Below are 24,627 nucleotides of genomic sequence, written 5' to 3'. Positions count from 1 at the left end.
TCATTAAACATCTTAACACCTCCAAATCCGTGTTTGTGTATGGACTTTATTTTATTTATTTGTTTAAAAAATAAGATCTTAGACTGGTTTGATCTTGAAAAGGTTAATTTCGTTAATGTGATCACTGTTAAAAAGATGCTGGTAAAATTATCAGACATCGTTAAAGAAAAAACAACGAAAATATTTACTTTATACATACTGCATGTCCAAAAAAATCTGCCTACATTTTCTAGTATCGAAGTTTCAAATATCATTATGCATAATAAGGTTGTATTACATAAAGATATTCCAGTAATAATTAGAAAAAAAATTAGTTGAACAGTTGGTACCTTTCGTTGGCACTGTCCCAATATATTATCAATTGCTGTAAAACTCTTATACATTTGGGACAAACAATTTTGATTAAGCAAAATAGAACGCCAGCTGTTAAACTCGAATAAGATATACGTACACACTGAAAAACTCTTTAAAATGTTTATCGAACCTGTATGTTTTACAAACATAGACATGCAAGATAAAGCAATCGAATAGAAGCAGCTACAAATCCACCTCTGAGCGAAAGTTGATTTGTCTTTTTGGGATCTACCTGGCAATAATCCTATAATAAATCCAAATTTTAGGAACCAACCAACCGAGCTTTTGTAATTTGTAAAAGATTTGTAGCAAACCATCATGCACTTACTTCTCGGTTAAGAACGACGAATAAATGAAATGTTTGTTGCAATTGCAATTATTGTACTTATATCTAAAATAAATAACCTGTGTATCTGATGCTCTTAACCTAATGAACAACAACATATAAATTCTAGGTCATTTTAAAAAAGGGTCCAATTTGTAAATGTACATTTAAAAGCAAAAAACCAGTAATATACTTCAAGAAAATAAACAAAATTTAACCGTGTTCAGAACGGTATACGTAAGTATAAATATTTTATTTGTTAAAAGATGAAAACCTCTCAAAATGACGTATTCCAAACTTTTAACCCTTAATCAGACATGGCATATGTTTGGGAAATTATGTACTATTTCTTTTCATATTTTTACTATTAATATTTTTCTTTTAGTGTACTATAATGTGATCTAATTCAATGCTGTATTCTAACGACTTTGTTAAAATATATTGCTTCCTGTTATTTCGTAAAATTGTTAAACTCGCTATCTCATTTATTATGTTTTAAGTGCCGAGAATTTGGCTTCTCTTTTGTATTTTTGGTCACAAATATAAAAACAAGTGTACGGTTTTGTATTACCGTGACAATTAACTTAAATTATCGCCACTCAAAATCGCAATACAATAGAGTGATTTATTGGTGTACCCTATTGGTATACAGACTACACGTAACGGTTAGAGGGTTCTTTTCTGACCGTCTTAAGTCTCAAATCACTTCATCCCAAGACAGCGAACCAAACGGACCTAGTGTGTGATAGGTTCTCGTCCTATCGAGCGTCGGCGGGCGTCCCGACGTGGTACCAACGAGATCTCCCTGACTAAGAATACGACTTCAATATTTCAAAGGGTATGTCTATGTTCTTTGTACAGACAGCAATAATGAGTATGGCTAGTTAATTTCGTAATTTATTCACGGTTGTATTTGCTATTTTTCGCTAATTTATTTACAAATAAAATATTGCATTTTTTCTTCATTATTATTTATTTAATATCATTTAACCAGCGACCTCTTAAGTTTTATAATAAACAGTATATAAGGAGAATTAATTTGCTTGTTTATATACTTTTTTATCTAAAGGAGGTAAATAATACTTATTTATGTACCAAGGGTATTAAATAGATGTTTATGCCCAGAGGGCGACGATGTTGTAAGTCGCGCGAGGGTTTGTAAGTCGCGCGAGAGTTTGTAACTCGCCTGAAAGCATATAAATCTATTAATACCCGCGGTGCATACAAACTTTTATGTCATACTAGTTCGTTATTGCATCTACAAATAAATATGTTCTAAAACATCCGAAAATTCAATTTCATTTTGACAATATATTTACTATAGTAGAAACCCTCAATTCAGAAGAGTGATTTCATAGTTTAAACGCCGAATATCCTCAAATTTAAATGTACACAGCGGCCCTCGAAAACTGCCTGTTTTCTCGATTGCAATTTGCGTTTCCTCATAAGAAATTACAGAATATATAAAGTAGTATATTTATTTGTGCTTCTCTATAGTAGACTTGACCAGAAGTTGTCGTACAGTGTAGCCAAATCTTGTTCACAAGTAGTAATTATGGTCATACAAAACCTGTATTCTTCCACGCAGCGATTATTACCGTCATAAAAATACCAAAAAACATGATTTTTTCAATAGTAAAAATTAAGCACAAAATTGTAATAAAATAAATTTTATTTATATGTTCCGTTTCGTTACGTATTTAAATTTATAAAATAAAAATCGATATTTTAAAACATTATTTTTCAATCGTTTGGCAATGTTGGAATTAGCGAGGGAACTCGGTTTTACAATTCGGATCCAGACATGCAGTAAAACTAGTTTTTATTATTTTTTGCCGAAGAAATGAACGAAGAAAACATTGGTGTTTCTATGGGTAAATAGTGCATGTGTTTTTGTAAGTATATTTTATGTGATAAGTTTGTAAACTTATTGTTGTCAATACTGTTTTATCAATACTGTATTGTAGTATTGATAAAACGTGTTATTGATAATAAGAGTGTTATAGTTTGTCGTTTTATAGTAAATATTTAGTTATATTCTTTGAAATTATTGTATATATAGTATATATCCAGATTATTGAAATACAATGGACGAAAAACTGAGTTGTTCCAAGAGAAGACAGCAAAATTCTGATGTTGATTCCAAGAATGAAAAGCCGCAAAAGAGACGGAAAATGTTAACGTCCGAAGAGAAGGTAATGATACAAAACGTTTATGAAGGAATTGTCGGCAGAAAAATGGCATTAAACGTTAGCCAAGCGGTCGACATTTGTAGCAGTTTAACAAAAGTATCCGTTAGCTGTATTTATCGTGTACTTAAAAATACATCGGAAAATAAAAAGCAAGAAAAAGGTAAAACTAGAGGTAGGAAAAGCATTGTTTTGGATGACGAGACAAGGAATATTATACGTCGAAAAATTCATTCATTTTATTTTCGGAGTGAAATTCCAACACTGAAAAAAATTTCTCAAGAGCTCGAAAATGATGACTCTTTACCCAAGATATCTCGTAGGGTCTTAATCAGGACCATGCACGAAATGAACTTTCGATACGTAAAACGCAACAGAAAAAGTATGCTATTGGAAAAAAATAAAATTATTCTGTGGAGAAGAAAATATTTAGAAGAAATACTAAAAATTCGCAGCACTGGATGCAAAATATATTATTTGGATGAAACCTGGATTAACGAAGGTCATACAGTTGGAAAAGTTTGGCAAGATTTAAATGTAAAAAGTAAACGCGAAGCATTTATAGAAGGCTGGTCTACGGGATTAAAGGCTCCATCAGGAAAGGGACGGCGTTTAATCATCACCCATATAGGAAGTGATACAGGGTTCCTTGATGATGGTTTGCTTCAATTTGAGTCGAAAAAAACAGGTGATTATCATGAAGAAATGACTTCTGAAGTATTTGAGCGCTGGTTTAAGAGAATCTTACCAAAATTGGAATCTGGGTCTGTGGTTGTTATGGACAATACGCCATATCATAGCCGCAGACTAGAACAATTACCGACGACGGCATGGCGGAAAGGGAGAATTCAAGAATGGCTTACAGAAAAGGGGATTGCATACGAAGAATCAATGCTCAAAATTCAACTACTTGACATTGCACGGTTAAGGAAAAGTGAATATCTTAAATATGTTGTGGATGAAACTGCAAAAGATTATGGTGTTAAAGTTCTGCGTCTACCACCTTATCATTGCAAACTTAATCCCATTGAACTTATCTGGGCGCAAGTGAAAGGAGAAGTAGCACGCAATAACAAAACGTTCAAATTAAACGAAGTTAATGAACTTTTGATTCAAGCAATCCTCCATATAACTCCAGAGAAATGGGCTAAATGTATAGGCCACATAATTAAAGAAGAATATCGTATGTGGGAACTTGACACTCATGTCGAAGTTTTACTAGAGCCAATTATAATTACACCAGGTGAAGATAATGACAGCGATAGCAGCACTGTATCTTCAGATTTAGACAGCGAATAATATTTTCTAATAGTTTAGTAGGAACATCAGCATAAAAAAACCAAAAACAAAAAAAAACGAGAAGAACATAGTAAGTGTGTATAGTGTTTGTGTTAGAATAGGATTGTTACATCCAAAATTATTTTTATTTTGTTTTTATAGCATTTTATTTTGTTTTATAGGATTTTATTTTGTTTTGTTTTATACTGTTTAAGTGTTTTGTTTATTTTATTTAATGGGAAAATATGGCTCTTGGCGAACACCCATTTAAAAAAAAGTAACGCGCCACAAGACATACCTCTCGGGTGGTGTGGAAACTGTCTTAAAATTTGATTTAAAAACATTTCATTGTGTAACTCTTTAAGGGCGTGTCACGTCAAAAGACGTTTTAGCGTAACTTCCGCGGCAACCGAGTGGCATCAGTAAGCTTTCTGCAAAATTACTTGTTTTTTATAGCTTTTTGTTTGTGGCATTCTGTATTTTTAGGAGACAGTAGGGAATAAGCCACAAAATATTTATTCATAGGTTTAATTTACTGACGTTTCGATCTCTATATAAAGAGATCGTTTTCAAATATACAAATGATAGCAATATTTATTTTTTTTGTGGCTTTTTGCTTGTGGCATTCCGTATTTTTAGGGAGAGTGTTGGAAATAAGCCACAATACATCTATTTACATGTTTATTTTACTGACGTTTCGATCTCTATTACAGAGACCGTTTTTAAAGTTAAGAAAAAAAAAAGAAAATAATATAAGAATATATAAATATACAATAATAAACAAATAAAATAAATATAACTATAATTTATATCTTTGAAAACGGTCTTTGGATATAGAGATTGAAACTTCAGTAAAACCCAGATAAATATATTGTGGCCTATTTTAAACAATAATATTTAAACAATATAATATAATTAACGTTGAAATAAAAGTGAGTGAACGCCACTGGATTTTCATACGTCTTTCCCCACTTCTACGCCTTCAAACGATGACTCACTCTCCCAAATAGTGAAATTAGAGTTTAGTAGACATTCTATCGTCCGTGTTATGTTGCTACGCTACGGAAATGCTGTCAAACGTGTCAAACTAAAACCGTGAAAATTCAAGATATATTTGAGATCCCTAATCAAATTAAAAAAAAAAATAGTCGGAAAAAGTCGAGTCCAGAAATGCCTACGACAAGGAATATGAAAAATTACAGCACTGGATGACAGAAAACCATGTAGAACACATGCGTGTGGGTCATAAAGTACACTATTATTACGTAGTTGGTAACTAAGCAATAAAAACACACTAATAAACTAGTATGACATAAAATATATTTATATTGAAATAAAAAATAATTTGAAAAAGTAATTAAAAAAGTGGTGGGAACTACACTGGGGTGCAAAATTAACCGGCCATTTTTCCTAAAAACTGGAGTTTAAAAGAGTTTAAGATGTTCCCAATTAAGTATCTAATAATAGACAAAATTTAAAAGTGAAATTTATTATAACTCAAGAATGTTACTCAGAAAAAACAATAAACAATTCAAAAAATTTAAAAATCCGCAAAGAAAAAAATATTATTTTTTATTTTAATATAAACAATTTTTATGGAAAACAATGTTTAGTAGAGTGTATTATCTCCACGAGCCCTAATTACGGCCCTTATTCGATCAGGCATACTTCGGATCAAGGTAGTAAAGTCTGCTTGAGGGATTTGCTCCCATTCGTCACGAACTACTTGCTCCAAATCATTCATGGTTTCAAACTCACCATGGTTACGTCGTCCCAGAATATCCCATGCATGCTCTATTGGATTTAAGTCTGCACTTCTTGGCGGCCATGGTAATAAACGAATTCCAACTTCATCCAAGTAATCCCGTGTTATTCTTGCGATGTGCGGACGAGCATTATCTTGCAATAGACGAAAGTTTTCTCCAATAAATGGGGCAAATGGCACTACATGATCTTCCAAACATTGTTGAATATACCGTTGAGCGTTCAAACTGCCCCCTTGAATTGTAACAAGTTCTGTATGAGCCTCTAGGGAAATGCCTGCCCACACCATTATACCACCTCCACCAAATTGAACTCTCGGAGCAAAACAACATTGCTGATAACGTTCACCAGTTCTTCTCCATATCCTATGCCGTCCATCCGATGAGTATCTGTTAAATCTTGATTCATCCGTGAAAAGCACAGCACTCCAATCGTCAACACTCCAATTAAGATGTTCGCGAGCGAAATGTAAACGTTGCCTCCGATCATCTGCTGTTAATAGAGGTCCCGTGACAGGTATTCTGGACCTTAATCCATATTCATTTAAGCGTCTTCGAACGGTATAAACGGAAGCTGTGTTTCTATAGACATCATTTAATCGTTGAACAAGTACTGGTGCTGATAATGTACGATCGCGTAATGCTTGTAACCTAAGAAAGCGATCTTCAACTTGACTTGTGGTTCTTTGTCTACCTTGACCTGGTCTCCTAGTGTATAGTCCTGTTTCCCGAAATCTTTGTATTGCGTCAAACACTGTACTTCGAGAAATTCCTAAAGCATTTGCGATGTAACGAATGCTCCGCCCATCATCCTGTAAAGCAATAGCTTGTGCTACTTCTTCTGGTATCATCTTTTTTTAATGCAAGATTTAAACAGGAGACGATCAAAAACCTACAGCCGAACTTATAATCAGGTACAGTACCACAATAAACTTAGATTAATACTAAGCCAATATTTCACATTAATAACAAAACGTATGTGTAAAAGTGTTTTTGTTCGCAAAAAAACATCTAAACAGGTTCAAACAAGAAAAAAACTTGTCGCTAATAAGGCATAAAATACAATTTCCAACAAATTAAACAAGTTTCGATCTAAACACCAACAAAAAACAAAAAAAATTAAGTGTCCGGTTAATTTTGCACCCCAGTATATTTTCCCGTTGTTCCTTAAAAAATGTTTGTAGGTGGGAAATGAATTACCCTTGTACAGTTTGTGAAACAATTTATTTAATAAAAAAATACAAAAATGCATATATGGGTGACAAAACTAATTTAGGTCTCAACTACAGCAGTGTGAAATGATTTAAAACACTTTTTTGGGCATAAAGCTACTTGACAATAACTACATATGTTAGTTCGTTTTTCATCTTTTTTGTTGAGCAGAATCTGCATCTTGTATAATTTTTTTGAACATCTGCTAAATGTGGTCCTACATTTCTCAGCCGAATTTCGTCGGGAACACCAAAGTTTCCCGGTTTTTAATTTTTAAATATCACAGGTTGAGATGCCTTTACTGTAAAGTCACCTATTATAACAAATTTATGTTGCTCCACTTTGGGCGCTACTGTAACAAATAGTAGGCAGATCACTTGGGACAAGGTCCCTGATGTTATAAGATCTGTAGAGTAGTGTAAAGATAAGTTTGAAACTAAATTAAAATAAAAGTTGAAACTGTATGCAGTTCGGCTAGCTGGGTATGCTTGAGACTGGCCAGTTGATACTCAAGGTAGGGTTAGGCCTATTTGCATGCCCTGAGAGAACAGTAAAGAATAGAAAAGATGTATATTAGCTAAGAAAATATAAGAATAACCAAAACGAACTAAGAGTAAGTACTGACAACACGAATATAGGAGAGAAGAATGATTTGGGCGCCAGGAAGATGTTTACTGGACTCTTAGTCTAATAAACACTTCACCTAGTGACTTTATTGCTGCTGCTAACTATGTTTTCTGTAACTAGATATAACCTTATTAAAAAAAAAGGTGGTTTAATAAAACAGATTATTACTTATAACTAGACTTCGGCAAATATGCATATTGCATATTTTGCATATTGTGCATATTTTATGCAAATATTTCATATTTTGGCATATTTGTATAAAAGTTTGCATAAAGTGCATAAAAGTTCAGATTTTTATACTGTATTTGAAAATTTTTAAACATACCAATTTATTTCAATTCTTGTATAAAATTTTGTAGTCATTTTAATCAAGAAATGATCTAAGTACGTAATCTCTACAGGTACAAAACATTTACAATTTCAAAGAAGATCAATTTAAGTAGCCCTCAACATTCTTAGAAAGTCTTGGTCACTGAGGCATTTAGTTATTGGATAATCGCTAAGGGTTCGCTCATTTGCATTTTATGATCTAATCCCCAAATCTATCTACAATTTATTGTATCTTAACAGTAGGTAAACGGCTAATAGTTTTGTTCCTAATTTAGGGATTTTCCAAAATCTCCCAGTTTATTGAATTAGGTACCTAAACATTTCTAATTTGATGCTCAGATTTGTAAATCATTTTTGTTTTGATATTCAAAGCGTAAACACTCGTTGTGCGTAACAAAAAGAAAGATTGTGATTTTATAATGCCTAAAACAACCAGTGCTTCAACTTGGATTAAACCTTATAAAGAGCTGTCTATGGATATGGGAAAAATCTACTGTTCAGTCTGTGGCAAAATTGTAAGTATCTAATATTTTCTATTAAATATCTAATATTTCATACATACAGGGTGTTTCCAAATGACACTTACAACGTTTGACTGTAGATACTTCTCGAAAAATTGAACAAAACGATATAGTTAATGAGGGGTCAAACTTATTTACTTTTCGAGATACAGGGTGTTAAAATTTAAAAAAATTAAATTCTTTTAGTTAATAACAACAATAACTTTAAAACCAATAAACGTATTTACTTGAAATTTAGTACTCGTAGGTTGTTTTTAAATGAAAAATAGCTTCCTTTAGTGAGAAAAAATTGTCCATGGTACAATACAATGGTGTGTATTTAGAAAAATTTTTCACCTTTACTTTTTTTTATGAAGTCAGCTATTCTAAAACACAATTATTTTTATTGTAATTGAATTAACAAAAAAAAAACTTTTGTAGAATTTTAAAATAAGTTATATGATGTACTAATGGTTAGTAACAAAAACTAATTTGTGGATTAATACTGCATTTAAAACACTTAGCGAGTGTTTTTTTTTTCCAAACCAGTTATTTGATTAACCAAAAACACCTTGTATATTTTTATATTTTAAAGGTTGGGTTAAAATAAAGGTTTTTATTTTTATTTATAGATAGCATGTGAGAAGAAATTTCAGATAGACCAACATGTGAGAACTGCTTCACACATTGCAAAAAAAGGAAAAATAGGAGGAAAACATCAAACTTCAATGGCTAAATGTTTCCAATCTACTTCAAAAAAATTAGATGAGCAAGAAACTTTTAATGAAGACTTGTGTCGCGCATTAGTGTCTGCAAACATACCGCTTTCAAAATTAGCAAATGTAAATTTTAGTTCGTTTCTAAAAAAATATTGCAAACTTAATGTTCCAAGTGATCGGTCTCTAAGAAGAAATAATGTGAACGGGCTATACTCGTCGGTGTTAATTAATATTAAGGAAGAAATTGCAGATAATTATTTTTACATATCTGTAGACGAAACCACTGATTCCTCAGGAAAGTATATTGCTCATTTATTGATTGGTGTTCTTAAAGAAGATACCTTACCAAAATCTCATCTTATTTCATGCCAGCAACTTGAGAAAACAAATGCTTTAACAATTTCGCGTTTTATACAAGAAACATTAGCAACTTTTTTTCTTCCGACAACTATTCCTTCTAATAAATTACTGCTTATTTTATCGGATGCTGCTCCTTATATGATGAAAGCAGGAAAAATATTTTTCCCAGATTTAATACATGTTACTTGTGTAGCGCATGGATTAAACAGAGTTGCAGAGGAAATACGAAAAAAGTTTCCTCTTGTAAATACCATGATATCCAGTGTCAAAAAAGTATTTCTTAAATCTCCTATAAGAATTCAATTTTATAAAGAAATGCTACCTAACATTCCTCTTCCACCACAACTTATTTTAACGCGATGGGGAACATGGTTAGAAGCAGCTAATTTATATGCAGATCATTTTGTTAAAATAAAGAACATAATTGATACGTTAACAGATGAAAGTTCCCAATCTCTTTTGGATTCTAAACAAACTTTTCAGAGTAACTTGCTTCAACAAGAACTTTCATTTATAAAATCAAATTTTAGTTTTGTTCAAAAAACAATTACTCAGTTATACCTTATATCCCATATTACAGTACATTAATATTACAGTTACAGACAACACACAACATGAACCTGCGACAGAAACAATACCTTTTGAACCTTTACCCCCAACCTTACAATCAAAAAACACAAAACGAAACACATACAACTCAATCTACACAACAATCAACTCAAACAATCGATCCGAACCATCCCCTACAACCATCACACAAGCAACAAAAAAACACAAGACAACACAACCCAAGCAATTACCTTATAGAACACATCCCACCAAACATTTCCAACAAAACACTTCTCAACAACATTTTAAAATCAAACGAACTTCTTCCCAATAACATAGCCCACTTAAAAGTCTATTCATTAGACAAAACAGCACCCCGTCATAAGCCTAAACCTTAACCCCTAAATATCCACGAATTCCAGACAAAACTAAGAACAATATCATAACAATCACTATTAATTGGCCCCATATATTTCAATAACACTCCACAAAAGTCACAACCAAAATCCAATCAAACCTTCATCTCGTCATGACAGGCGTTAACAAAAATGTTTCAAACATTAAAGACCATCAATCATCCCTACTTCCCAAGGCCACTTCCCTAACATTTAAATTGTCCGAATAATTGTCCGCTAAAATAACATCCCTATACACTTTGTTCAAGTTTTCGAGAACTCAGAGCAAAAATTCTCAGAAGCACTGAAACACTGAAGATTATACTTTGTGAGATCCCTGGATCGAATAACGTCATCCAATGCGCTTAAAATATTGTTCTAGATGCTGCCAAAGCGAACGTCATAACACAGAATACCAACAAAGAGCCACTATCTTTTCAAACTGCGGACAAAATCACACATCATATAAATGGCAGATGCACCATCCGGTTCGAACTATTGCGCCACATACTCGGCATATTCACACAAATGTACCGCCATAAAAAGTGCTCTCACAACATAGAAAGACACACATACAGTCACTACCCTAGACAAATTTCCTCATACGAACTCACTTCGGACCCAGATGAAGTAAAAAGTCTTTACTTCACACTTCACACTTTTTGAAACATTGTTTCTATTCAAAAGAGTACCTAAGTACAGTTTTTACACAATAGTACTAGTTTGGTCAGGGTATTTGCTTATTATAATGATATTTCATGTTTTTTATATTTCCGTTAAGTGTGTTTGTTGTTTTTTTTTAATTGTTAATATTAAATATCGGTTTGTAATGTTTAAAATCGCCAAAAATTTTATATGTATTGTCACTATTCCTTTGACTTGTCAATAACAAAACAATTTTTGTATATTGATTAAATAAATTCTATTCTATTCTATCGATTGTACAATACGTATTTTTCCGACGAGTGTACTTTTATGTTAAGTGGTGAAGATAATAGACATAATTGTCGTTATTGGAGTAACTAGTAATCCTCATTTATTCATGGAGACGCAGACACCAACACCTCAGAAATTAAATGTAACCGTTTCAAAAGATTTAAAAGAAAATCATTATAAATTTCGATTATTTTTTTTAAATAAAACTTCTAACCCCATCTATCTGTCAAGTACCTACCTGTAGCCGACTCAAGGATTCTTCTGTAATTCCCAAATATATCCGGTAGATGAGCCTATTCATCAACTTGTCACTCACGCCCCATTTCCAGAGAGCGCAAGAATAGCGTCTCGCTCTTTTCTGTTAAGAACGTCCAACCGTTAAGACGTGTTTCCAAAGTGGGTCTCATTTAGAGGTGAGCTTAGAAATCCTTTTCTTGTCCATATTTCAGATAGATATTTATTTTTTTTAGACCCTTATTGGAGAGGCTATAATGCTGATATATTTCTAATACATGTCGCAAGATAGTATTGGTATGGAGTTATTCCAGATCATGGCCCAGTAGCGGTATCTTTTTATGAAATACCTAACCCCTCTTATCTAGGATGGTGGTGGATTGATATCGGATGTAGCCGAATCAATGGTTTATTTGGTGACTGATTAAATAAGAAAAGAAACAGAGCAGATTAAGGTTGTACCAATTTTTATTATACCTACTTTCAAGACAACGAGAAATAACTATGAACTCAAAAAAAAATGAAAATATAGTCAAGTGTTCTAATTTTATTTAAAGGTTTATTTTCTCTATTATTTATAGTTGATAAATAACTATATTCTTTTCAATGTAAACAAATTTCGAAATTTGGGGTTAATATACATATATATTCATTTACTTTATAACTAATTCTTAATTTAATACGATACAAAGCTTTTTTGTTTATGGTAATGTAAATATGAAATGGTATTTTGATATCCCTTTGGGATGACGTAACTTTTAATGTTTTCTTTTTGTTCATTACTAAGAAATAATAAAGAATAGTTTTCTTGTAAACCTTCGATAAATCTTTTTTTTTCTCGTCTCCTTCCAGGATAAACCAGGGGTGGCGTCCAATAATAAATTATAATTTCATATTATCTAATTGTGCTTGGATTTAAGATACGATATAGTTTCTATATGTTTAAGAAAACCCCGCCCAATTCTCTTCGACAGTGAGCGATTCTGGCCTTGCATATATCATTGTAGCACGCAGTGTTACAATGTATGGGTTGTCATTTTTGGGAATCACGTTATTGGACCAATATTTCTTAAAGGAAATCTAAACGAAACAACCTATTTAAATTTGTTAGAAGACATTATTGATCCGTTGATCATTGACACATTGGAATCTGATAATAATCTTTTAGAGGATGAACTGACTTTCCAACAAGACGGGGCACCCCCATATTATGATACACGAATAAGACAATTTTTGAATCAACGTTTTCTAGGGCGTTGGATTGGCATAAGTGGTTCAATAGAGTGGCCGGCCAGATCACCGGATCTTTCGCTTTTGGATTTTTTTGTGAGGATACCTAAAATCAAAAATATACGCCACTCCGCCTGCAGATCTTGCAGGATTGCGACAAAGAATTATGACAGAATGCCGATTATTTACACCAGAAGTATTTGCAAATGTACGGAGAGACCTTAAAAATAGACTGTACTATTGTACGGAGGTCACAGGAGGCCATTTAACATTTAATTGGTTAATCTGATGAAATTTTATGTTTTTGGTTATTACTGATGTTCATCGCTACCTCTATTGGAATCAAAAAGCACGAGTGAGACTGAGCAAATCAACCAACATAGAAGAATTTGAAATTTTAAGAGGGGTGTGACAGGGGTGTATTTTGTCTCCTATGCTCTTTAATCTCTATGTGGAGAACATTTTTGCAGAGGCACTGGAAGGCTCTGAGTGTGAAATAAAGGTAAACGGGTTCCTGATAAATATTATTCGTTACGCCGACGACACCGCGATAATTACAGACAACGAACATGATATGCAGTTGATGTTAAATAAAATAAACACCGTAGGAAAAATATATGGCTTGTAGATAAATGCTGGAAAAACTAAATGCATGGCAATAAGAAAAAATGCACTTTTAAGAATACAACTGCAAGTAGATAATGGTCCAATCGATCAAGTAAAAACATTTAAATACTTGGGAATGATGATGAATGACCAATGGGATCCTCAACAAGAAAAATTCCGTCAATAAAAAGTAAGACAAGCTTTTATCAAATTTAAACCGCTACTATGTAACCGCAATCTTTCCTTTAATTTCCGCTACAGGATGGTTAAATGCTATGTATGGTTCATATTGTTATACGGCATGGAAACATAAACGTTAAGAGTACCTTCCATTAATACGTTGGAGGCCTTCGAAATTTGGACGTTGCGAAGAATGTTCCGCATACCGTGGACAGATAGGGTGAGAAACGAGGAAGTCTTAAGAAAGGCAAATACTGAGACAGAACTACTCAATTTGATCAAGGTACGAAAAATTGGATACCTTGGCCATATTCTGAGAGGAAAAAATACGCAATCCCTCAACTAATCATCCAGAGAAAGATTGAAGGCAAGAGAGGAGTAGCTCGCAAACAAATTTCGTGGCTACGGAACATAAAGAACTGGATAGGCATAAATAACACTGGAGATCTTTTGCATGCCGTAAAAGACAGACGTCTGGCCTTAAGATAATTCGCCAACGCACTATAGTTGCACGGCACTATAAAAAGAAGAAGAACTGATGTTCAACCAATAAATTAGTTAAATCCAAAATTATCTTCAAAAGTGTGGTGTAGAGAAAAAACTACCTTTCGAATGATATACCACTCGACCACGGCTATTTAAAAAAACTGGGGGTTGATGCAGATCAAAAGGGGGTTAAATTTGAGGACATGAACTTTGCATGAAAATTCGTCCTTCTCCCAATACAAATTGATGCGTTTTCTTAAATTTTGAAGAAACTCGTGGTTTCTGAGTTTCTGGGAGGTTCAAATTTTCGTTGGAACACACTGTATGCTACTTTATATTTGTCGTCCTCAGATTCTTAACATTATATTTTTTGTTAAATAAAAATTAATACGATATAACACGAATCTTTTTTAAGTAACGGAAATGTAATCTTAACTGTGATATGCAATTTATATCCTACAAATAATTTTATCAAGTACAAAAATTTGCGATATCCTTTTCATTCATGTAGAGATAAACTTTTAGCACACGGTACATTTTGGTAGTTGAAATGACCACAGTGTGTATGTTGTTAAATAAATAAACACGCAAATATTAAACAAGGTAAATATGTTTTAATTTTATTTATTTACTGCAATTTACAACCTCTTTAATATATGCAACGTGTTTCAAAAGTCTCGAAACGCGTAATTATCTCTTAGATGGATGGTCCGAATTATATAAAAAAAACAGGGATACACATATTTTGCAATATGAAGATTTTAAATTTAATAATTGCAATGTTGTCAGATTTGCCATTTTTTCTGATATCACTATAATTCATTTCAAATGTCCGTGCAGTAATGGTATGTGTAAGGAATGTGCAATTTCCGTTTGAAAACCAATATTTAATAGGCTCCATAGTAATAAGCGTTTTAAAGAGTCTCCTTTAATGAGGATATTTTTTTTTATTGAAAAAGTTTACCGCATCCACCATAAGGTGATTAGCAGGAATACAGTGTAGGTGTACAATTCTAATAGTTTAAATTTTATATAATCCTATTAGCCCAGTCTGGTTAAAAAAAAGGTGGAAAAATGTTTCGCAGATATCTGAAGCTTTTAAGACATAGGTGGCGGATACTAGATGATGAATAGATGAAAAGATACTCCTAGTTTTACCTTGCGTTTTTTTTAAGCAATAATTTATGGTCACAATTTGATTTTTTGTCTATAAATTTTTTGCCTTACATTTTAAATAAACAATATTTATGTCATTTTTTTATGTCAAGAATATCTTTATTTTCCCGTTTTTTTAATTAAAATTGATAAATAATTTACAGAGATATTTGCAAAAAAGCAGTTTTTTTGCACTAATTTATAAATTTTATTAATTTTTTTATTAACAAAATAAAATGGTATTAATACATTTAAACATTAAGGAATTACCATCTTTTAGATTTGTGCGAAATTTCCTCCCGATCAGTCAAATATTTTATAAGTTATTTAATTTGTTTATCCCTGGGGCTAATTATTTAAACTATTGAGCTTGCACTATGCATGATGCTAGACACATTCAGCAAATTTCATAGGATTCTTTAAGACTTAGACTATCTCAGAAGTTAAATGGATATTGAGTTTTCATCGAAATTATTTACAAAATAAACGTTTGAAAAAGGGGTATGTTTTTTACTTATAAACAATTGTAATAACTTCTATATTTTTCAAGCTACAGACTTGTACGTACAACCATTGGATAGCTGGTAACAAAGCTCACATTAAAAAATAAAAAACCTTCTATGACCAATAGGAACGAAGTTAGTGACTATTTATAAAAAAATCATATCTCCATTGTTTATAAACATTAAGAAGTAAAATTTGCACAAATTTTGAATGAAAATCTAAACTTTATATTGAAACTTATAGCTATAAAATTTATCTAATTTTTCGAAACGACGGTACTTTCGAAAGATCGACATACGAAAGTGGAGAGGATATCTGTTTCAGCTCCGTTTTTTTTTCGGCATCGGAACTTCAAATTGCAACACGTAGGAAAAATTTACATTATCTCGGCTTCCTTTGCAGCTGCAAGCCTCTTTTTTTATTCTGGGGTAGCTCGTCGAAATATGAATAACTACATAGTTTTCACTGGCCGGAAAATATGGGAAAACTCGGAAAAATTGAATCCATTTGAAATTCACCCTAAATACTTATTTTTTTTTTTAATTTGCTCAAATAGTCTGTCGCAGTATTAATAATGATGACATAATTTTCACCCCCCATAAATCTCGGAAAATCCCGGTAAATCAACATATGTTCTTTTATTTTATATCAATGATGTAATAATACTTATATATTTTATAAATTAAATTTCAGGTAATTCATTATATTACACATAGGTACACATTATATTCCTTATATTAATTATAATTGTTTGTATTTTTATAATTAACAATATTGATTTTTATTCTATTTTTCTTACAAATATGATATACAATATTAATCTAATCTGCCTTACTGCTTTGATAAAATAAGTCGATTTTTTCATTGCTTGCCTTATTAAATTTTGCAATGTTTATTGAATTTAAATTTTTTTATTTTCTTTACATACATTGGTTTAAAGTTAAAATTTGGTTCATTTATTCGACTTCACTGTCAGGTCTGAACCTTTTTGTTGAAGGTTGTTTGTCTTCACTTATTAAGTCAGTCTTTTCATACATTATCATATTAATGGGCGATCTTAATGCCAAGGTGGGTCAAGGTAAGGTAGGAGAACAAGTAGGAAAATATGGGCTTGGAAACAGAAATGACAGAGGAGATCGATTGATTCAATTTTGCCAAAGTGAAGACTTGGTAATAACAAATACCTTTTTCAAATTACCTCCTCGACAGTTATATACATGGGCATCTCCACAACATACCAAAGAAAAAATAGTGAGAAATCAAATAGACTACATTATGATAGCAAGGAGGTATCATAATGCTGTTAAATGTACTAAGACGTACCCAGGAGCTGATATAGGCTCAGATCATAATCCGGTAGTTACTGTGATAGAGGCGAGACCAACAAAGATTAGAAGACCACACAGAAAGGCACTAGATTTAAATAAACTTAGAAACAAAAATTTACGTCAAGAAACAGGAGAAGAAATAAATGAAAATCTCCGTTCAGTGCAGCAACAAATTAACGATACAAACAACGTTAACCAAAAATTAAAGTACATAAATACAGCTATACAAACAGCAGGAAAGAAACATCTTACAAAAACAACAACAAAGAATAAGGGGTGGATAACACAAGATATACTAGACTTGATGGAACAAAGAAGAAAGATGAAGAATTACCCAGACAAATACAAAGAAATAAATAAACACATAAAAAAGAGAATAAAAGAAGCCAAAGAGGAGTGGATTAAAGAGCAATGTGAAGAAATGGAAACCTATGAGAAAAAGTACGATGCGTTCAATATGCACAAAAAAGTAAAAGAGATAACAGGAAGCATAAAGAAATGCCAAATAGGTAAACTTAAAGACAAAGATGGAAATCTTATTGTAGATCTAGAGAATAAAATAAAAAGATGGACAGAATACCTGAATGAATTATTTGAAGACGATAGAAACAACTTAACTCAGATAATCAATGCAACTGGGCCAGACATATTGAAAGAAGAAGTAGAATACGCAATAAGAAACGCAAAAAATGGAAAAGCAAATGGACCTGATGAAATTCCTACAGAACTGTTAAAGCTTTTGAATGATAAATGCGTAACCATAATATTAAATTTTGCAGCGAGGAGCTAAAACAGTTTCCCCTCCACTTTCCTATGTTGATCTTTCGAAAGTAACTTCGTTTCGAAAGGTTTTAAGTTTCGAAAAATTGGATGAATTTTATAGCCATAAAATTCAATATAAAGTTTAGATTTTCATTCAAAATTTGTGCAAATTTTACTTCTTAATGTTTATAAACAATGGAGATATAATTAACAAAAAAATTATCGCTAACTCCGTTCCTATTATTCATAGAAGGTTTATTTTTTTTGTTAAATATGAGTTTTTTTACCAGCTATCTAATGGTTGTACGTACAAGTCTGTATCTTGAAAAATATAGAAGTTATTTCAATTGTTTATAAGTAAAAAACATTCCCTTTTTTCAAATGTTTATTTTGTAAATAATTTCGATGAAAACTCAATATTCATTTAATTTATGAGATAGTATAAGTCTTAAAGAATCCTATGAAATTTGTTAAATGTCTCTAGCATCATTCATAGGGCAAGTTCAATAGTTTAAATAATTAGTCCCAGGGATAAACAAATTGAATAACTTTTAAACTATTTGACCGATCGGGGGGAAATTTCGCACAAATTTAAAGGACGGTAATTTCTCAATGTTGAAATGTATTAATATCATTTTATTTTGTTAATAAAAAAATTAATTAAATTTATAAATTAGTGCAAAAAAACTGCTTTTTTGCAAATATCTCCGTAAATTATTTATCAATTTTAATTGAAAAAACGGGAAAATAAAGATATTCTTGACATAAAAAAATGACATAAATATTGTTTATTTAAAATATAAGGCAAAAAATTTATAGACAAAAAATCAAATTGTGACCATAAATTAATGATTAAAAAAAACGCAAGGTAAAACTAGGAGTCTTTTCATCTATTTATCATCTAGTATCCCCCACCTATGTCTTAAAAGCTTCAGATATCTGCGAAACATTTTGCCGTGAAATCGATGATTTTTGTATAACCAGACTGGGCTATATACATTTTAAATATTTTCCCAAATCAGCATAATTTAAGTCTGTACCTAAGAGTTTATTGATATTGTTTGGAATATTGAACCTGTTGCGTTCATTGACAAAAAGTGGACAGTCAATTAAAAAATGTTTAACACTGTTTGTTTCGTCACAAATGTCACATTTAGGGGGATTATCTCTGGTAAAAAGGTACGAATGCGTATATCTTGTATGGCCTAAACATAGACGAGTAATGATGATTTGCAGTTGCCGGTTTCGAGTTCTAGGTAGCCATGGATAAACATTGTCTTTAATTTTCCGTAGTGTTGTCTGTGAATAATTCCATTCTTGATTCCACTTACACGTAATTAAATTTTTTATAGACGTTTTTATATCACCCACGGGATTCCGACACTCCGTTACATCTGTTTCGACACTTTCTGACACTTTTCTCGCGCACTGGTCTGCAGCTTCGTTTCCATCAATACCAATATGAGATGGGATCCATATGAAGATAATGCGTCTGGAATTTTCTTCAGCTTGCTTTAGTTCAGATTTTACCATTTTTTCTAGGGGGCTTTTAGGATGCAAATGATTTAAGGTTTGTAAAACACCAAGGGAATCACTTAGAATCAAGCATTTTGGTATTTTATTATTGTTGATATGTTCAAGAGCTTTGAGTATTGCATAAAGTTCAGCCGAGAAGATGCTGAAATATTTGGGCAGTCTGAATTGAAAGTGATTGTTAGACGTTACATATGCAGCACCAACTCTTGTGTTGCATTTGGATGCATATGTAAATATCCTACTGCAACTTTCTCCATGTTTGTTTATGATTGAATTGAGGTTATTTTTAATAACAGCCGGATTTGTAGAATGCTTATTAAATACAGTAAGATTATAATTTATTTCGGGGATATTGGTACACCAAGGTGGAGGATGGTTCAAATGTATTTGAAATATATCTGGAAAATTTAGGTTTAAATATCTTAGGTAGAAACGAATTTTCTCATAGAAAGGTTTGTGTGAATTAGATCTATTTTGAAGAGTATGTTTGTTATTGAATGTATTATCAAAAATAGGTCTATTTCGATTGGATGCTATAGAAGTTGCATGTGTTAATGTTAAATAAATGCGACGGTGTAGTAAAGATGGTTCTCCAGTTTCACTATATAAACTTTCTACCGGTGTTGTTCTAAATGGTCTCAGAGCAATTCTTAATGCTCCAAAGTTCAGTTTGGGATAAATTATCATTATTGGTTTCCATAGAACACTCTTCAACATGAACTTGTGAGTTTTCATTGCAGCGATGGGCAGTAATTCCGGTCTTTTTGCAGTTGTAACATACCATACTATCTTGAGGCAGAAAGATTCGATATGTTGTTTCGTCATGATTTATAGTAAACGAATCAGGTAGTTCTATAATATGAGGACTTAGATAGACCTGTCTTCTGAAACTGAGAATATGACTATACTCAGGTGATGTAGCGCTGATTTTTAAAAATGTAATTGGAGATACCATGTTAAGTCCGATATTTCGTAGATAGTTGATTAAGAAACTATGCGGTATGGTGGGACACACATTTAAAAGAACAATCCGTTCCGCAGGGGTGATTAATCTTCTAGCCTGTACAGTTACATTTTGAATTTTTATATGACCGTGGTTTGTCATGAAGTCATCAACAACTTTTTTATTTGCTAGATACATACAAATACGGTTATTTGATAATCTGGATGAAAATATTATATTCTTAGGTTGAATTATCTTGCCCAATGGAATTAAATAGTCCATAGAAATGCAATTTAGTATTATCCAAGGCACTGAAGACAATCGCTTGTTCTTTCGATGGGAACTGCGTATTTGCTACTGCTGATGAGTACGTTGAGCTATTAGAGTTTATTTCAGACATTAGTAGTGAGGTAGGTGAGATGCTGCTGTTAGTAGCCATATTTAATTTTCCTCCAACGTATTAAAATTATTGAAGGATTTAATACGTCCGTGGCCAGGTGAAACTGGATTTAAAACGAAAAACTAATAAACTATTTTGTAGTTGTTGATTGTTTTTTTAAAACACCAAAATTAATAATTAATTATCCAATATGTAGAGTAAAAAACTTCATCATCCAGCCTCAAGAGTCCACTGCTGAACATAGGCTTCTTCCTCATGTTTCCAACCCCGTCTATCTTGCGCCGCTCTCATCCAGTTTTTATCGAGTCTTCTTAAATCGTCAGTCCATCTTGTAGGTTGTCGACCGACGCTTCTCTTGTCTTCCCTTGGCCTCCATTCCAATAACCTCTTTGTCCATCGCCCATCTGTCATTCTGGCTATGTGTCCTGCCCATCTCCATTTTAGTCTGGCTATCTTCTCGATGCTGTCAGTCACTCCGGTTCTTCTCCTGATGTCTTCGTTGGTTATTCTGTCTCGCAGAGTTATTCCTAACATGGACCGCTCCATTCTTCTCTGCGTGACTCTCAGTTTGGTAGCTGCTGCTTTTGTTAAGGTAAGTGTTTCTGCTCCGTACGTCAAGACTGGGAGGACGCACTGATCAAATACCTTTCTCTTTAGGCATGTGGGCAGCTCACTTTTAAAAGTTTCTCTTAGTTTTCCAAATGCTGCCCACCCAAGGCCGATTCTTCTCTTCAGTTCATGAGTCTGGTTATCCCTGCCAATCATAATTTCATAAAAAACTTACTGACTGTTAATCACTTCATATGCAAACATAACAAATATTATTTCACATTTTATTAATTGTATTAAACACTAATATTAAATATCAATTAACAATATAATTGATTCAAAGCGATAACGTGTTCACTGTTCGAAATCCTCCTCAATGAGCATATTATAATGGTTATATTTACAAGTGTAAAACGTACATGGGAGTGCAAATATGGGTTTCACAGCGTTTTTAAAAGTTACATATAAAGAAGTATCACTTTTTTTATTTTTGGCAAATTTTATATATTATATATATAATTAATTGAAGAATGTAACTTGCTATTTGAGTAATAAAAATGTAAGTTTTTTAAGCAAAAAAAATAATTATTTTATCGACAGTTTCGCAACAATCTTACTTTTTCAAGATTAAAAACTTAGTCAATGTGTAATAATTTTATTTTGTACATAATTGTAGTAATTTTGAAAATTTTTATTAAAAGTAATAGAAATAATACATATTTCTATAATAAAAATTTCAAACAATAGATACTAAATACCTAAAAGATTAATTATATAAGAAGTATCACGTTATGCATAATCTGCGTTGACTTATTCTTCATCCGTGAAGGTGTCTTCAGCAGTTACGTTAATAATTAATGGTTCCACCAAGAGTCTAATGTGTTGTCGAAGTCCCACATTTTTTCTTCTTCTTTTATCACATGTTGAATGCATTTGTTCCAATTTAAGACAGTGACATTGTGTAAAACCTGTTTAAAAAGTTCTTTAACGTCTGCAAGTTTGTAAGTGGTATTATTTCTCGCCACGTCCCCTTTTACTTGGGCCCAAATCAACTCTATAGGATTTAATTCACAGTGATAAGACGGCAATCTGAGTACTGTAAAGTTTTTGGCCATTTCGTCTACGACGTGCATTCTTGAAGCGTGTGAAGGTATGTGTTACCTAGAGATTTTCAAAAGCTCCAATTTTAGAAGGTCATCTCCAAAGAATATGTTTTTATTAATTATCCACTGTCTAATATTGTCATAACGATAATCGAACCTTCTAGTATAAATTTCATCATTTGTTCAAAAGATTTTTCAAACACATCGGCGTTCATGTCCTCGTGGTAGTTGCACGGTTTTTGGATTTAAATAGGAACGACCCTTATTTAGGAAAACCCTCAGAACTCCCAGTGTGAGTAATTATAAGCCTTCTCCCTTTTCCCTACGGTGCTATAATAATACGATGGAGAATCCCTCCAACACAGCTTGACGGTTACTTTTAACAGTTTTGTCTTGCCATACCTTGGAAACCGTATGGACTTCATTTATCCTTGTATCATCTAAATAATACATTCTTTGGTTTTTTTCTCTGTGCTGTCTAATTTTTCGAAGATACTGCCTTCTCCAAGAAGCGATTTCCGGACTGTCCATTAACATTGATTTTCTCTTAATGGTTTTCCACGAAAATTTTAATTCGTGAAGTATCTTCAACAATCGAGTTCTACTGATACCCAGTACATCATCATGTTGCAATGCGGCATGAATTTTTGAAATTGTTGGAATTTCCTTGGCAAAATAAAAAAATGAACCTTTTTTCGAATTATACTTTTAACATTTTTATTAATTTCCAGTGGTCGTCTCCCTGATTTTACAACAGGATTTGTAATGACCCCTTTCTTATCTTCCTTTTTTAAATTACAAATTGACCTCTTGGAACATCCTGTGTACTTTGCGCACATTTCCACAACACTGTCTGCAGAGCACGTAGGATTATCGTGTTTTAATACTTAGAAAACGTTCAATACGACGTTGTATTTAAAAAAGCAAAGTGACTAATGACATCAGAAATATGATAAATCTGGCAACATTGCATTATAATAGTTCTTATTCTAAACATTTTTGATTGAAAGTTTAAAAAACCTTTATGTTAGATGATTTAGTGCATTCCCATAGTTCTCTGTCACATATCCAGATTGGTTTCACTATGGTCTTGTATATGGTGCTTTTATTTTTCATGAATACCTTTGAATACCATTGAAAACAAGATTTGTTTAATTTACTATTGTTTGTATTTTGAGAACGATTTCCAAAGTGGAAATTGAAAAATAAACGTACTTTAACCTTTAATTGTGGCTTATTCCCATTTAAATAGTAATTATTCGTTATTAAAGTTTCACAAAACATCATTCTTTGAAAGTAGTCGTCTGGAGAAAGCTGCTGCGTTTTCCAATATTTAAAATTCTTGTAACCGTGCTTTTTCCCCTCTTTCGTTACAATAACATTGCTAACATCTAACTACCTAGCAACACTTCTACTTGAACGTGATGAATGTACGTGTTGTTGCACTAATTTGTTTATCCCGGTATTTAAAACTTAACGCACTGTATATTACAAGACAGCAGCATGAAATATACAAGTAGGTAGTTATCACTTAAGTACACTTTCAACATTGTTTAAAATGTCACGTTGATGCCAAATGTCACGTATTATGTCACGTTTTAGGTCAAATGTCAAATTTTATGTCAAATTTCACGTTTTATGTCATGTCACGTTTTATGTCACATGTTACGTGACATTTAACATAAAACGTGAGACACAATGTTGAAAGTGTACTCAAATGATAATCACCTTCTTGTAAGTTTAATGCTGTTGTCGTAATAGATACACATACATTTTATACTTCTTTATTTGATGATTTCGTGTTGGATTTTTGTATATTTTATATAGCAAATGAAAAAATAAACAGTAGTGTTACAGTTTATTATGTCTCTGTTATTATTTTTGAAATTTTCAGATATTTAAAATGAAATTTAAGTTCTCCGTTAAAGATATATTAGACAAGGGTAGAACTTCTACAGAAAATATCGACGTAGTCAAAGAATGGTTATTGACAGTTAAAGACGATTTTGTACCGTCAACAATACAAGATGAATTAGTCGTACTGTTTCTGTTGTCATGTGATAATGACATAGAT

General features: G+C 32.2%; 1 protein-coding gene across 1 annotated transcript in view; it reads left to right on the top strand.

Annotated features, from left to right (window-relative positions):
• The first annotated feature begins 14,753 nt into the window (after positions 1-14,753).
• Positions 14,754-24,627, top strand: part of LOC140448351 (alpha-tocopherol transfer protein-like) — a 26,259-nt gene continuing 16,385 nt past the window's right edge. The window contains exons 1-2 of the mRNA XM_072541438.1: positions 14,754-14,876; positions 24,448-24,627. The exon at positions 24,448-24,627 is cut by the window's right edge and continues 110 nt beyond it. Coding sequence (XP_072397539.1) covers positions 24,457-24,627 — 171 coding nt within the window. The 5' untranslated portion in view covers positions 14,754-14,876; positions 24,448-24,456. The remainder of the gene's footprint in view (positions 14,877-24,447) is intronic.

This window comes from Diabrotica undecimpunctata, chromosome 8, assembly GCF_040954645.1.
Source record: "Diabrotica undecimpunctata isolate CICGRU chromosome 8, icDiaUnde3, whole genome shotgun sequence".
NCBI lineage: Eukaryota > Metazoa > Arthropoda > Insecta > Coleoptera > Chrysomelidae > Diabrotica > Diabrotica undecimpunctata.
Note: the sequence above shows the minus strand (reverse complement) of the source record. Positions and strands in the feature narration are given on the sequence as shown.